Genomic DNA, 15,286 nt, shown 5'->3' with positions numbered 1-15,286 from the left:
ATTATGGATCTTCACTGGTAAATTAAACTGTAAAATCCTCAACTATAAACAACAATGAAATTGAGCGTCCTGAGACCCGATTACATTATTCCTGGATCTGCAGAGAAGAGGTCTGGGCTTCTGTGGCTTCAGCTCCTGGGAGAACCAATGACTTTAAAATGAAGGAAACCATTAGTTGTTAGTATCAGATATTTTATACATTCACCCTCCGTGATTCTGTATTCCATAAACAACTCCTAATGTTTCATTGTTGTCATCAGTTTTATTCATTTGGAAACTTTTGGGAGGAAACGCATTAAAATGATGAAGAACCAAACAACGATCTCCAGCGTTCTTCTCATGAGTCTATCGGATAATCATAAGATAAGCTATGTTCTCTTCATCATCTTTCTCCTCATCTACCTGATGACCTTCTTGACCAACTTTATTATCATCCTACTAGTTCTTACTTGTGCTTATCTTCATACACCCATGTATTTCTTTCTTGGAAACTTAGCATTCTTGGACATGTCCTACTCATCGGTCACTGCTCCAAGGATGCTCTTTCACCTCACCACCCATCATTGGTCCATCTCCTTCCCAGACTGCATAGCACAAATGTTCTTTGTCATCTATTTCGGGTGTTGTGAGGTTTACTTGTTGTCCTCCATGTCCTATGACCGGTATGTAGCCATCTGCCGCCCTCTCCACTACTCTCAGATCATGTCTTGGAGCACGTGTACTCAGATGGTGTCTTTGGTTTGGTCTTATGGTCTCCTCGCACCCATCATTTATACTTTATGTTTAAGAAGGTTGACATTCTGTGGTCCCAACTTTATCCAGAATTTCTTTTGTGATCTGCCCCATTTGCTCCAGATTTCTTGTACTGATATATCCATCAATGTTCTAGTCCTGATAGTTGTTGGGGTGGTTCTTGGTGTCACAGCCTTTGTTGCCACATTTTACCCGTATGTCAGAATTTTTAGCACAGTCTTTAAAATTCGCTCCAATGATGGAAAACGTAAAGCTTTCTCCACCTGTACGTCTCATCTGACTGTGGTTTTTATATTTTATGCGTCAATAACTTTTATCTACTTTGTTCCTAACACAAGTAATCTTCTTACATTGAACCAAGTAGTCACTGTGATATATACACTAATCACCCCCTTACTAAACCCCTTAATCTACAGCCTAAGGAACAAAGACCTGAAGGTCGCACTGAGGAGAACTTTACATATAGATGGTACAAGAAGACGCACATGACTCCTGCCCAGGACTTATTATACACTTCCTATATAGACAAACACTATCAGCTCTTTGAAGGCACATAAACAGGAGGTTCCATCTGTCTTTCCCATGAACAGTTGGATCAGTACCATGCTCACCCTCTCATTGTTGCAGTGGAGGAGGAATCTGCCCAAGGGTCACTTCACCCTTGTCCGCTGATAAAGACAGAAAGGAGGCAGAGAAAACCAAGTGCTGAGCCCTGATATCCTGGCTGGAGATGGAGGATTGAGGGGCAGTTATTTTTACACTAGGGCCTGCTACTTTTTAGGTACACCCATGGGTCTATAGAAAGGAAGGTCAGAGGGTTAATTTGATAGGCTATAATGACCGGATGTGCAATACTCCAGAGTGGTATTACCATTTCTATACCCTGCTACTATCTTTAACTGCTAACCACAATGTCATCAGTGTATTTATTCCAGGTCTTTTGTCACCATGCATTGATAATGTTGCTGTTAAACTGTTTTGTACATGTAATGTGCCTGGTTCACCAGCAGATGGCAGCTGATATATGGGAGAGAGATCTTTAGATAGAATAGAACTTACCATTACATTCTCCCCCTTTTGGGTAGAACTGGGCTACCAAGGGAGAAGCAGCAGGAAGTGTCTAGTCAGTCTTGGTGATTCTAGTGTCAGATGCAGATGTTTAAAGATGTAGCAGTGAGGGGAAGTCCCCCTCCTGCAGCAGGAGTCCCTCCAGAGGGAAGCAGCTCAAAGAGCACCCTAACTCCTTATCAATTTACAGACAGAATATTGCGAGGGGGTCAACTGCCAAAGGCATCTCACTCCAGAGGTACCAGAACAGTCCTAAGAGAAAGAGAAAGCAGAATACTCAAGTTCGCCTGCCAGTTTATGCCAAAACCTGCTGGAACCAAGACAGAGCCTGAATATTGTACAGATGCAAGTTATTCAAGTAAAGCTGTTGAACGTTGTAAAGTCTGGACTCAAACGTATTCTCCACCTCCCCATTCTCCATTCTCCCCTTTATTGCCTCAGAGCCAAACCCTGGGAATCGTCGGTATCCAGGTAGGAGCACTGTGACACACACACAGAGACTATTAGGGCCGCACCACACCACTGAGAATTCCTAAAAACCTGGCATACAATCAGCCCTGGGGGGGGTCGTCCCGCTGCAGATGTATTTTGGATCAATGGATTGACAAGAAATTGTGTTCTCTTGCCTCGTCTTTTAAATAAACTTATGGGGGTTCTAGGTTCATTTCGTCTATTAGCCCATGTTACTAATTTGTGGATGGAAGATGCTTAACATAGTATATACCTTTCCTCGCTCCCCCACCTTAGCATCTCCCCCCGTTCTTCCCCGATGCCACCATCTCTGCTGCCCTCCCGTGCACTGCAGGCTCTTACGTTCTGTCCTGCATCCTCAGGGTGGACCCTAACATCAGACTATGCACCTTTTTCGACAGGTTGCCATACTTGCAATGTACACTTCCACAATATAGATAGTTTCTCCTATGCAGATGTAAAGTCTGCTCCTTAAGTGTGCACAGGAACCGTAAGACTTTAAACTCCACAACGTGTGGCTATGGAGACTCAGCGTTCCTTTTCAGAAAGCAATACTCCAAAGAACTTCTCTCTACACCTCCTCCTTTTACATCTGGCATGCTTTCTCAAGTATATGACGTTCTTTTCTGTCCTTGCAGGTGCCTGATGCAGGGCTGGCTTCACTTTCAGCTTGGATTCTTAACATGTGCTCTGTCTCCTTAGACTCACACGCTGCACTAGACTGACTAGAATGTTCTCACCCTTCCCTGCGACACCAGCTCCATCGAGTGGTGGATGTGTATACAGCCTAATAACACCTTGCATGCAGTGTATACAGTAAATTTGTAGATTTTAAGACCCTCTCTCCCTCTGTACCAGTTTGCAACTCATCTTTTTCATGCTTATTGCAATTGTCTGCATTATGTATGTGCACCGCTCCTCATATGTACAGCAGCATGGAATGAATGGAGCTTTAAAAATAATAATAAATGCATATAACATTTGAACCAATTTTGAAAGCTCATGTCCTCTGTGCAACCATCTAGCCGACCCTGCAGACAGTGACAGATGATGTACGGCCGCCCTGGGCTGCCTACACAATGCTCAGACGTGTGTGTAATGTGTATGTGTGTGTTAGGCTATGTTCACACCTGTCAGAGGCTACCTTACAGCATTTCATGCAGAATCTGTAAAAAAGCCAAACACTTGGCGCATCACATGTAATACTGTGTCTGGCAAAATGTAAGGCTGGGACCACCATTATAGTCAGTGGGGTCTGTCAGTCGCTGTATGACGGAAATGGAGTTTCCGTTATTTTCATTGTCCTACAACAGAGCAAAACAAAGAAAATAAAAACTGTTCATGTGAACACAGCCTAATGTGTATATGTGTGTAAAGTCCATATATCTATAAGTGTGTGTGATATGTCTACATATGTCTAATGTATTTATATCTATATGTGTGTGATGTATATACAGTACAGACCAAAAGTTGGACACACACCTTCTCATTCAAAGAGTTTTCTTTATTTTCATGACTATGAAAATTGTAGATTCACACTGAAGGCATCAAAACTATGAATTAACACATGTGGAATTATATACATAACAAACAAGTGTGAAACAACTGAAAATATGTCATATTCTAGGTTCTTCAAAGTAGCCACCTTTTGCTTTGATTACTGCTTTGCACTCTCTTGGCATTCTCTTGATGAGCTTCAAGATGTAGTCCCCTGAAATGGTTTTCACTTCACAGGTGTGCCCTGTCAGGTTTAATAAGTGGGATTTCTTGCCTTATAAATGGGGTTGGGACCATCAGTTGCGTTGAGGAGAAGTCAGGTGGATACACAGCTGATAGTCCTACTGAATAGACTGTTAGAATTTGTATTATGGCAAGAAAAAAGCAGCTAAGTAAAGAAAAACGAGTGGCCATCATTACTTTAAGAAATGAAGGTCAGTCAGTCAGCCTAAAAATTGGGAAAACTTTGAAAGTAAGGGCTATTTGACCATGAAGGAGAGTGATGGGGTGCTGCGCCAGATGACATGGCCTCCACAGTCACCGGACCTGAACCCAATCGAGATGGTTTGGGGTGAGTTGGACCGCAGAGTGAAGGCAAAAGGGCCAACAAGTGCTAAGCATCTCTGGGAACTCCTTCAAGACTGTTGGAAGACCATTTCAGGGGACTACCTCTTGAAGCTCATCAAGAGAATGCCAAGAGTGTGCAAAGCAGTAATCAAAGCAAAAGGTGGCTACTTTGAAGAACCTAGAATATGACATATTTTCAGTTGTTTCACACTTGTTTGTTATGTATATAATTCCACATGTGTTAATTCATAGTTTTGATGCCTTCATAGTCATGAAAATAAAGAAAACTCTTTGAATGAGAAGGTGTGTCCAAACTTTTGATCTGTACTGTACGTGTTTGTAATATCTACATGTGTGTAATGTTTATATATCTGTGTGTGATGTGTATATACAGTGTGTAAAAAAGAATGTATGTGTAAATATGTGTTCAATGTATATGTCTACGTGTGTACACTATATGAAGTATAGCAGTACTATTTATATGTACAATTAGTGGTAATAATTATGTGGTTGGTTGACGTGTGGAACCAAAGTGTTGGCTTTGGGCTAATCCTACAGGGCGTTATCCTGGCAGTGTCCTCGTATTCACCCTTCAGAGACACCAGAGGGCAACAAGGGGTGAAGCAAAATCATAGTCAGGGACAGGCCGAGGTCAGGCCTGGCAGAGGACATGCAATACGATAATAGGTCCGAGGTTAGGCAGCAAAGGGTCAATACGGGAAAAAAGGCCTAGGTCGGTACACAGCCAGATAGCAGAACAGAACACCTTTACAGAGGACTTAGCACACTAAGGAACCTTATTGCTCAGGCACCTTCCCATTAGGAAAGATGTCTGAAGTACCACAGGTTAGGCTACTTTCACACTAGCGTTTTTGCTGGATCCGGCAAGGTCCAGCAAAACGGTTCCGTTACTGATAATACAACTGTCTTCATCCGTTATGAACGGATCCAAATGTATTATCTTTAACATAGCCAAGACGGATCCGTCATGAACTCCATTAAAAGTCAATGGGGGACGGATCTGTTTTCTATTGTGTCAAACGGATCCATTCCCGTTGACTTGCATTGGGGGTCATGACGGATCTGTCTTGCTCCACATCCCAGGACAGAAAACAAACTACAATATGTTGCGGTTTACTCTCTGGTCTCGGAATACATTTAAACGGAATGGAATTGCATTTTGGAGCTTCCGTTCTGTTCAGTTTTGTCCCCATTGACAATGAATGGGGACAAAACTGAAACGTTTTTTTTCCCCGTATTAAGACCCTATGATGGATCTCAATACCGGAAAACTAAAACGCTAGTGTGAAAGTAACCTTAGGCAGCTATTGGCTGGTGAAGTTTAGGGTGAAGGAGGAGAGGCCTTGACAGCCAACTGGCATCAGCCAGCGTGGAGGGACAGACAGGGCCTAGCCAGAGGATAGCAGCTGGAGGCGGAATCAGCCCACCGGGTAAGTTCAACAGAGCAGCCGCTGTAACGTTGATGACAAGAAAGCACGGCAGTGCTAATTAGGCAATAATCATATTTGCTTTGAAGACTTGATCTATAATGCAAACATGCAGCAGGCCTATTTTTATAGGCAAAATGACGGCACCACGGAGAAATACCAGCAGGCCCAAAACACGTGTGAACAGAGCCTTATATGTACAATATAGCAGTCTTATTTATGTCTACTCTGTTTTCTTAAGTATTTTTGAAATATAACATATGATAGCCATCAAATAATTGAACAAGCATTCCATGGGGTCACGCAGGACCCATACAGATATTGCAACAAATAATTATGTAAATCAGGACTGCTCGTTCTGCGCTCCGGCACGCAGCGGTGTGTAATTATATATTATTTTGTAGATAATAAACAGTGCTAACTGCAATGAAATCTATCTTCTAATTTCCCGTTATTTTTGGGATGTTAATGTGTCTTATATATAAACCCATAAAATAATTAGGAGGAGAAGGGGGAGGGAGACAGGGAAGTCATGTGTGGAGAAGGGTCATGATCACATGATCTGTACATACTAAAAAGGGTCACAGCATGTCCCGACACTCAGGAGAATCCAGGAAGGTGAGCAGGGGGTAGCATCTGTTCATAAATATCTCTGACCTCTCCTGTGGATCCGCTATCAGTTATTCCATATGTAAAATATACTGAAGTTCCCTAGCCCACTTAAGGAGGGTGGGTGGAAGTTTGGTCTTCCAATGCCTGGGAATTACCATTCTGGCTGCAGACAGAAAATGCCTTATAACCCCTTTCTTAACTTGAGCCAAGGAGCCCGGTATAAGAGAGAGTAGGGTTACTTGAGGAGTATTTGGAATCGTCTTACCGGAGTGTAGCTGGCCAGCTAAGACCTGTCCTAGGTTGCTAACATAGCTTATATGTGTATACAGCTAGACCTGACAATAACCTTAATACAGTTCCTATGTTTGTGTGTTAAAGACAAAAGCAGAGTTATTTACAGTGACTTCATGTTTTGATGTCATATAACTGTTATATATATATATTGTGTTCACAGAAGCAGAAAAGATTATATGCCTTTAACCACTTCCCATCTGGGCCATTTGCCCCCTTCCTGACCTGGCCTAATTTTGCAAAACTGACATATCTCACTTTATGTGGTAATAACTTTGGAACGCCTTTACTTATCCAAGTCATTCAGAGATTGTTTTCTCGTGACACATTGTACTTCATGATAGTCATAAATTTGAGTCAATATATTTCACCTTTATTTATGAAAAAATCCCAAATTTACCCAAAATCTAGAAAAATTCACAATTTTCTAAATTTCAATTTCTCTGCTTTTAAAACAGAAAGTGATACCTCATAAAATATTTATTACTTAACATTCCCCATATGTTTACTTTATGTTGGCATCATTTTGGAAATGTCATTTTATTTTTTTAGGACGTTAGAAGTTTAGAAGCAATTCTTCAAATTTTTAAGCAAATTGCCAAAACCCACTTTTTAAGGACCAGTTCAGGTCAGAAGTCACTTTGTGGGGCCTACATAGTGGATACCTCCATAAATGACCCCATTGCAGAAACTACACCCCTCAGGTTACTTAAAACCGATTTTACAAACTTTGTTAACCCTTTAGGCGTTCCACAAGAATTAAAGGAAAATGGAGATCAAATTTTCAAAATTTTACTTTTTTGGCAGATTTTCCATTTTAATCCAATTTTTTCTTTAACACATCGATGGTTAACAGACAAACAAAACTCAATATTTATTACCCAGATTCTGCGGTTTACAGAAACAACCCACATGTGGTCATAAACTGCTGTATGGGCACACGGCAGGGCGCAGAAGAAAAGGAACTCCACATGGTTTTTAGATGCCATGTCCCATTTGAAGCCCCCCTGATGCACCCTTACAGTAGAAACTCCCAAGAAGTGATCCCATTTTGGAAACTAGGGGATAAGGTGCCAGTTTTATTGGTACTATTTTTGGGTACATATGATTTTTTGATCATTCATTATAACACTTTATGGGTCAAGGTGACCAAAAAATTGGTTGTTTTAGCACAGTTTTTATTTATTTATTTTTACAGCGTTCACCTGAGGGGTTTGGTCAAGTGACATTTTTATAGAGCAGATTGTTACGGACGTGGCGATACCTAATATGTATACTTTTTCTTATTTATTAAAGTTTTACACAATAATACTATTTTTGAAACAAAAAAATTATGTTTTAATGTGTCCATGTTCCGAGAGCTATAGTTTTTTTTATTTTTTGATAGATTTTCTTATGTAGGGGCTCATTTTTTGCGGGATGAGGTAACAGTTTTATTGGTACCATTTTGTGGGACATACGCCTTTTTGATCACTTGGTGTTGCACTTTTTGTGATGTAAGGTGACAAAAATGGCTTTTTTTGACAGTTATTTATTTTATTTTTTTATGGTGTTTATTGGACTGGGTCGATTATGTGATATATTTATAGAGCCGACCGTCACGGACGCGGCAATACCAAATATATCTATTTTATTTATTTTTTTCTATTTTTTTTTTATTCCTTACTTGGGGATTTTTTTTTTTTTACATGTAAAACCTTTTTTTTATTTTATTTTTTTAACACTTAAATTTTTTTATTTTACACTTTTCGTCCCCCAAAAGTTCATACAAGACCTCTGTGGGACATTTTTTTCTTTTTTTTTTCACTGTTGATTTCTCCTGTAACTGGGGCTGACATAGCCCCAGTTACAGGAGAAATGCACCCCCAGAGACGCAATACAGCGCTGTACAGCCTCAGTGCAGGGCTGATCGAGGAAAGACCTCACACAGCTCCTGCACTCTCCGGTCCCGGCGGTCACATGACCGGTCGGGCCGGAACAGGAAGTGCATAGCGCTTCCTGCTCTGCATACACAACGCTCGGTGAGCGCTGTGTATGCAGTGATCCAGAATCCATGTCACTGACAGCGGGCAACCCGATTAGTTTCTGAACGGACGTTCTGGAAATTCCATTCAGAAATATAGAACCGCCTCCCGGACGTTTATAGTCTATGGGCAGATGGGAGGTGGTTAAGATTCATTATATGGATGTGTGGTAAGCTCAATGACACAGCAGAAACAACAGGAAGCATAGAGTTAAACTGTTGTTGCTGGGCAGGAGTCTTGACCAGTCACAGCCAGCCTCACACACAGCAGGAGTCTTGGCCAATCACAGCAAGCCTCACACACAGCCTGTGTGTGAAATTGCCCTAGCAGGTGCTGCTAGAATCATTACACCAGAGAGAGAAGCTGAACAGACATTCACTCGACTAAGAGCTGTGTACCCCGACCGGGTACCTCCATCGATAGATGCTCCTAGTGCTTCCAGAGGACTCCAAGCACTCCACTTGACATCGTAAATAAACTGAACAGATCCGTTAAATACGAACTGCTAAGCACAATGTTCATGTGCCTGAGCCCTTAAAGTGCCCATGCAGGGGAGAGGCCATTGTCTTTCTCTGAAGGGGGTCGCGCCCTGTAATGTGTTTGGAGGGACCATGGGAAACTCTGCTGATATCACTGCCCCCATGTGACTACAGCTTTCAAGAACCACCTACATATCTGGTAACTGACTTTGCCGATTGTGCCACCATCTGTATTTGCACATCCGACCATTGTTTATATCTGTGTGTATAGTGTTATGTCTAGTGCGCCCTTAAGGCAATTAAATATATAAATTAATCTTGCTCTGTTCTTGTATCTTGATCACGAATCCCCACGTCCGTGTCTTGGCATAACGTTTAACGGCACCCGGGTTGGTTTCTTACCTCTATAATCCCGCTAGCGGACCGGGCTTATATCTAACGAGGAACTGGTGGCGGTCTACTGGGCTGGCAGGGCGCTGTCTCACTGGGGCAGTGAAAAGGCCCTCTCAGCTTGTCAGGGTTGTGAGCGAGTGTTGTATCACACGAAGGTAGCGTGGACCACCCTCTCTCCGTCCCTGTGCCCGTGTGGACAGGAGGTGTCTGTGTAAACTGTGCCAAGCTGACGTTACGTACTCCCAGGGAGGGCGTAACATCACGTCTTGGTAACCAGTGACGAAACCGTACTGCATGATCCCGACGTAGTGTGACGTCAGGTGGGGCTGCGAGTTGCGGTATCGTCACAGTCTCCTATTATTTTCACAGACCAAACCAGTATAACAAACCAGAGCAAACTGGGCTCCTGCATAGGGCCACATGGCTCAGGGCAGCAGTGAAATAGGTGCAGGGGATGGTGTCGTTGCTGGCTTTGTGTTGTATCTCCATAACAGCTCAATCATTACACCTGTTCACACGTGAGGCCGGAGCAAGATTTTATATTAAAGGGGTTGCGCAGTGACTCAGTATTGATGCCCTGTCCTCAGTGGCGGGGATCTGACTCCCAGGAAACCACTACTTTCAACTTTTTCAAGGGGTAGCGGCGCATTATCTCCTTTGTAATTAGAACCGCTCGTCCCATTCTAGTGAATGTACTGTAATTACACCGCACCGCCGCCACTGCAAAGGAGACGACGAGCAGCCAGTGTGAAGAGGAAGCAGCGCTTGCAGAAGTGCTACTACCCCTTCAAGCAGCTGATGGGCAGGGGGGCCGGGAGTCGGAACCCCACCAATCTGATATAGGTCATAGGTCGTAAATATTAAACCACTGCATAACCACTTTGAAAACAACCGGAAAAGAACGTTTTATTAAAAAAAAAAAAAAAAGATGCAAAGTTCGAAATATGATCAAACCATTGGTGTCAAATAACAGCGTGCTAAGCCACGCCCCCACAACCACACCCTTTGTACCGGTGTACACGTGGCTGGTATTTTTTGTGGGAAAGGTGGCAACCCTTTAGTAAAATTTATTATAACTACTGTGTTATTCACTGAAAGCTATCTATACTGTATAGCGCCACCTGCTGTTCGCTTTTTTTCTAATTTCTCTGTCCTGCTCACTGAGGTGGACGCACATGCTCAGTTCTATCCTTCAGCTGCCACTGGCTGCAGCAGACGGTACACATTCCTGGAGAAAGGCATGGGCGTAGGGGGACAGGGGGGGGGACGGATCCACGGCAGGAAATAATGCGGGGGGGACAGGTATGGTGAAATCCCCCCAGCGGCAGCGCAGTGGGGCAATGTGTGCGGCGGCGGCGGCGGGGCACTGAGATGAGCGCTTCCAATGTGGAAGCGCTCATCTCCATAGTGATCTGTTTGTATCGCCGTCCTCAGGACAGCGATACAAACAGAAGGCTGTGGAGGAGCAGGGGAGAGGTGTGTCCCTTTCCTGTTCCTCTGATAGGCTGCCGACACTAGGCCGGCAGCCTATCAGAGGCCGGCGTAGGCAGCGCGATGACGTCATTGCGCCGCCTGAGCCGTACAGCGCGGAACACAGGCCGGAAGAGGCCTGCATTGCATCGCTCCAAAGAGGTAAGTATAAGTGTTAATTTAAAAAAATATATATACTGTAACGGAACGCCTAGCACCCCGACCGGGTACCTCCGTCGATAGATGCTCCTAGTGCTTCCAGAGGACTCCAAGCACTCCACTTGACATCGTAAATAAACTGAACAGTCTGGGTGCATATTATTAGGTGAATGGCACTCAGAATACACGAATACAATAAAATTAGCTATCTGGGTACCCTCACATAACAAAATACCATTCCAAAGACAGATTTAAGCTGTGTCTGTCTTCTCCTTTAAAGTTAGTATGGGCCATAATCCTGAGGCAAGAGGCTGGTAAACAAGCCTCTCCAAAACCCAGTGGCGAGGTTGGTTTCGCCACACATCTCCCCCTCCCAGGGAAGACTAACCAGATACCTGACCTCATGCCGGTTGGTATCTGAGTTAGTCTGGCAGTCCACCCACAACCCAATACTGGACCTGTTGAATTTTGGGGCCTGGCTCTGTTCTGTATGTCCCCAGCTGTTGAGGGGGCATCTGCTACTCCTTGCTTCCTTGTTGCTCTCTAGCTTGGAGCTGTAGGTACTTGGTGGGCAGAGGCCGACTGCGCTCTGCCCAGATGCCAGCACTTCCGCTGGGGTAGTGTCACAACCAGACAGTTGAGAAGCTCTGACAGGAGCTTTCCAGATCCTCCTCCTTGAGTTTCTTTGTTTTGGTTAAGTTCCTCATCTCGTTAGTCTATCTCAGCTGTCATGCAGTTGGACCGATTGCTTCCCTTTAAGTTCCTCCCCATGATGCATTAGGTTGCGGCTTATACAACTTCCTGGAGTGTGTGTGCTTGCTGTTTCTATTTCCCAGTCCTCTGCAAGATAAGTTCTGTTCCTTTATTTGTGATTTTCTGTCTGCTGGATTTTCAGGTGACCCTGACTCCCTCCGTGTCTAGTGTAGGGAGCCGGTGGTCGTGTCCCCTCACTATTGTAGGGTCTTCAGGTATTAGATAGCCGAGGTACGTGGATATGCGCCCATCCACCTTTGGGGTGTTCGCATAGGCTGAGCAATTAGGAAGAGTGGCAGGTCTCATGTAGGGGTCTCCCTTTTGTTCCTTAGTTGTGGATCCAGTGAGTCATTATTGTATTGCATTGTCTTGTTTCCTGTACACCATCCGTGACAGGTAGCCTGTGGAAAGTCAGCCTCTGGAGAAGAGGATAGAGGAGGGCAGAGGCCAACTGCGCTCTGCCCAGATGCCAGCGCTTCCGCTGGGGTAGCCTGTGGAAAGTCAGCCTCTGGAGAAGAGGATAGAGGAGGGCAGAGGCCGACTGCGCTCTGCCCAGATGCCAGCTCTTCCGCTGGGATGTGGTCAGGGAATCCTATCCCCAGGACCTTGTTGCAGATCGGCTGTGGAGAAGAGGATAGGGGAGGGCAGAGGCTGACTGCGCTCTGCCCAGATGCCAGCTCTTCTGCTGGGGTAGCCTGTGGGGAGTCAGGCTCTGGATAAGAGGATAGGGGAGGCCAGAGGCCGACTGCGCTCTGCCCAGATGCCAGCTCTTCTGCTGGGATGTGGTCAGGGAATCCTATCCCCAGGACCTTGTTGCAGATCGGCTGTGGAGAAGAGGAATTGCTCACCTCCTCCTGGCATTCCTGCAGGGTTGGTGGGGGATCTGAACCGGCCGTCCAGCATCCCGGTAGGCCTGGTGCAGAGACCGCGGTCCCATCTGCACCATGTGAGTTAGGGGTGCTGTCCCCCTGTGGTTGGGGAGAGAGATCAGTGGGTATCACAGGCTCATCCCCTGCCCCCAGAACTCGGTTGGGAAGTAGCTGGGAAGGGGAGGGCTCGCTTACCTCCTCCTCCTGGTATCCCTGCGGAGATGGCTGGGGATCTGGACCGACCGTCCAGCATCCCTGTAGGACTGGTAGAGAGACCTCGGTCCCATCTCCACCTGTCATCTGTGGGTCCTCCCAGGACCAGTCTGTGAGGTCCCTCAACATTTGCGAGTAAGGACCACCTGCGTCCACACCTGGCAACTCCGGCTGCTGTTGAGGGTCTGGGCCAGCTGACCAGCATCCCGGTGGAGAGACCTCGGTCCCGTCTCCACCTGCCTGTTGTGGTTCCTCACAGGACCAGTCTATGAGGACCCCTACTTCGGGTTCCTCTGGCCGCCTAAGGGGGAGACTGCTAACCTCCTCGGATGCAGCCTCTGCTCGGCTGCTGTAACACTCCTTCCGCTGGGCAATTTCTCTCTCTTTCGCCAGTCGGAATTCTCGTTCCATCCTTGCGTGTCGCTTGGCTGTGACCTGGTTCCAGATGGCCTGGTATATATCCATGGACACATTATCTCCATACTGGGCCACTCGCTGCCTCACCTCGGCCAGCCAGTCATCTTCAGAGCCTTCCATACTTGTCTGCTCCAAGTCGCTGGATACCTCTGCTAGCGTTGCCCTCAATTTGTAACTCCACACGTTACCAGTGTCTCTGAGCTGCTTCTCCTCGCACTAGGACGCCATCCCACTGCTGCCACCAATGTAACGGAATGCCTAGCCCTCTGACCGGGTACCTCCGTCGTATGTTCCTAGTGCTTCCAGAGGACTCCAAGCACTCCACTCGACACCGTCAGCACTGCAGACCCCAGCTTGGTGGAGGTCTCGCCGTCTCCTACCCACCCTGGACCTACGACAAGGCTCCAGGCTCCAGTGGGTGAACCTCTCCTAAATCCAGAGACAGGAATCAGGAGCAAGCTCTTACAAGAGCTTATACTCAGGGGAGTATTGTGATATAGCAATCCCCAAGAGTGTAGTTATTCCATCCCCCAAACATGAGCCAAGACTTCATGAAGGTATAAAACAGGAACACTTTATTGAGGGCTACCCGCCCGTATTTATGCAGGTCCCCATCTGGTGGACACACCCCTAGGGGACCAGAAGGAAGACTGTGACACAGGACAGATACGTAGCAACTCAGGATACACAGACACAACACATACCCACAATGCATCATGGTTTCCTCCTCTCTGCCCTGGAGACACCCGAGGAGCAATTCAATTATCTCTCAGGACAAAGGGAAATCGCCAATACACATGTGGAGACAACAGGACAGAAATCACCACCCAAACACACAATGTCACACCCCCACAGCAAACACAGACATTTAACATAGGCCCAGATAACTCAAGTCTGAGTGCATATTATTAGGTGAATGGCACTCAGAATACACAAATACAATAAAATTAGCTATCTGGGTACCCTCACATAACAAAATACCATTCCAAAGACAGATTTAAGCTGTGTCTGTCTTCTCCTTTAAAGTTAGTATGGGCCATAATCCTGAGGCAAGAGGCTGGTAAACAGGCCTCTCCAAAACCCAGTGGCGAGGTTGGTTTCGCCACATATACAATACTTAGTTTTACTGGAACATGATTGGGGGGCCGGGCCCTGTTATTACTGGCACATAATAGAGGGGGGTGCCCTGTTATTACTGGCACATGATTGGGGGGGCCCTGTTATTACTGGCACATGATTGGGGGGGCTGTTATTACTGGCACATGATTGGGGGGGGCTGTTATTACTGGCACATGATTGGGGGGAGCTGTTATTACTGGCACATAATTGGGGGGGCTGTTATTACTGGCACATGATTGGGGGGGCTGTTATTACTGGCACATGATTGGGGGGCTGTTATTACTGGCACATGATTGGGGGGGCTGTTATTACTGGCACATGATTGGGGGGGCTGTTATTACTGGCACATGATTGGGGGGGCTGTTATTACTGGCTGATGAGAGGCATTGGGGGGGCTGATGAGAGGCACTGGGGGGGCTGATGAGAGGCACTGGGGGGCTAATGAGAGGCACTGGGGGCTGCTGGAGAGGCACTGGGGGCTGCTGGAGAGGCACTGGGGGCTGCTATGAGGCATGGGGCTCTTATCTGAGGTCTGATTGGGGGTCATTCATATTGGGGTCTGAGCTTAGGTGTGATCTGAGGTCTTATTAACATTGGGGATCTTATTGGGGCTGTTAGCTGAGGTCTGATTAACATTGGGGGTCTGATTGGTGGTCTGACCTGAGGTGTAATGAAAAATATTT

The 15,286-nt window shown here is 45.8% G+C and overlaps 1 protein-coding gene across 1 annotated transcript; it reads left to right on the top strand.

Annotated features, from left to right (window-relative positions):
• The first annotated feature begins 303 nt into the window (after positions 1 to 303).
• LOC120979355 (olfactory receptor 5V1-like) lies at positions 304 to 1,242 on the top strand. Its single transcript, XM_040408064.1, has one exon. It carries the CDS (start codon positions 304 to 306, stop codon positions 1,240 to 1,242), a length of 939 nt encoding a protein of 312 aa, XP_040263998.1.
• The last annotated feature ends 14,044 nt before the right edge of the window (positions 1,243 to 15,286 follow it).

Source organism: Bufo bufo, chromosome 9, assembly GCF_905171765.1.
Source record: "Bufo bufo chromosome 9, aBufBuf1.1, whole genome shotgun sequence".
Classification (NCBI taxonomy): Eukaryota; Metazoa; Chordata; class Amphibia; order Anura; family Bufonidae; genus Bufo; species Bufo bufo.
This window is presented reverse-complemented; position numbering and strand designations above follow the sequence as displayed.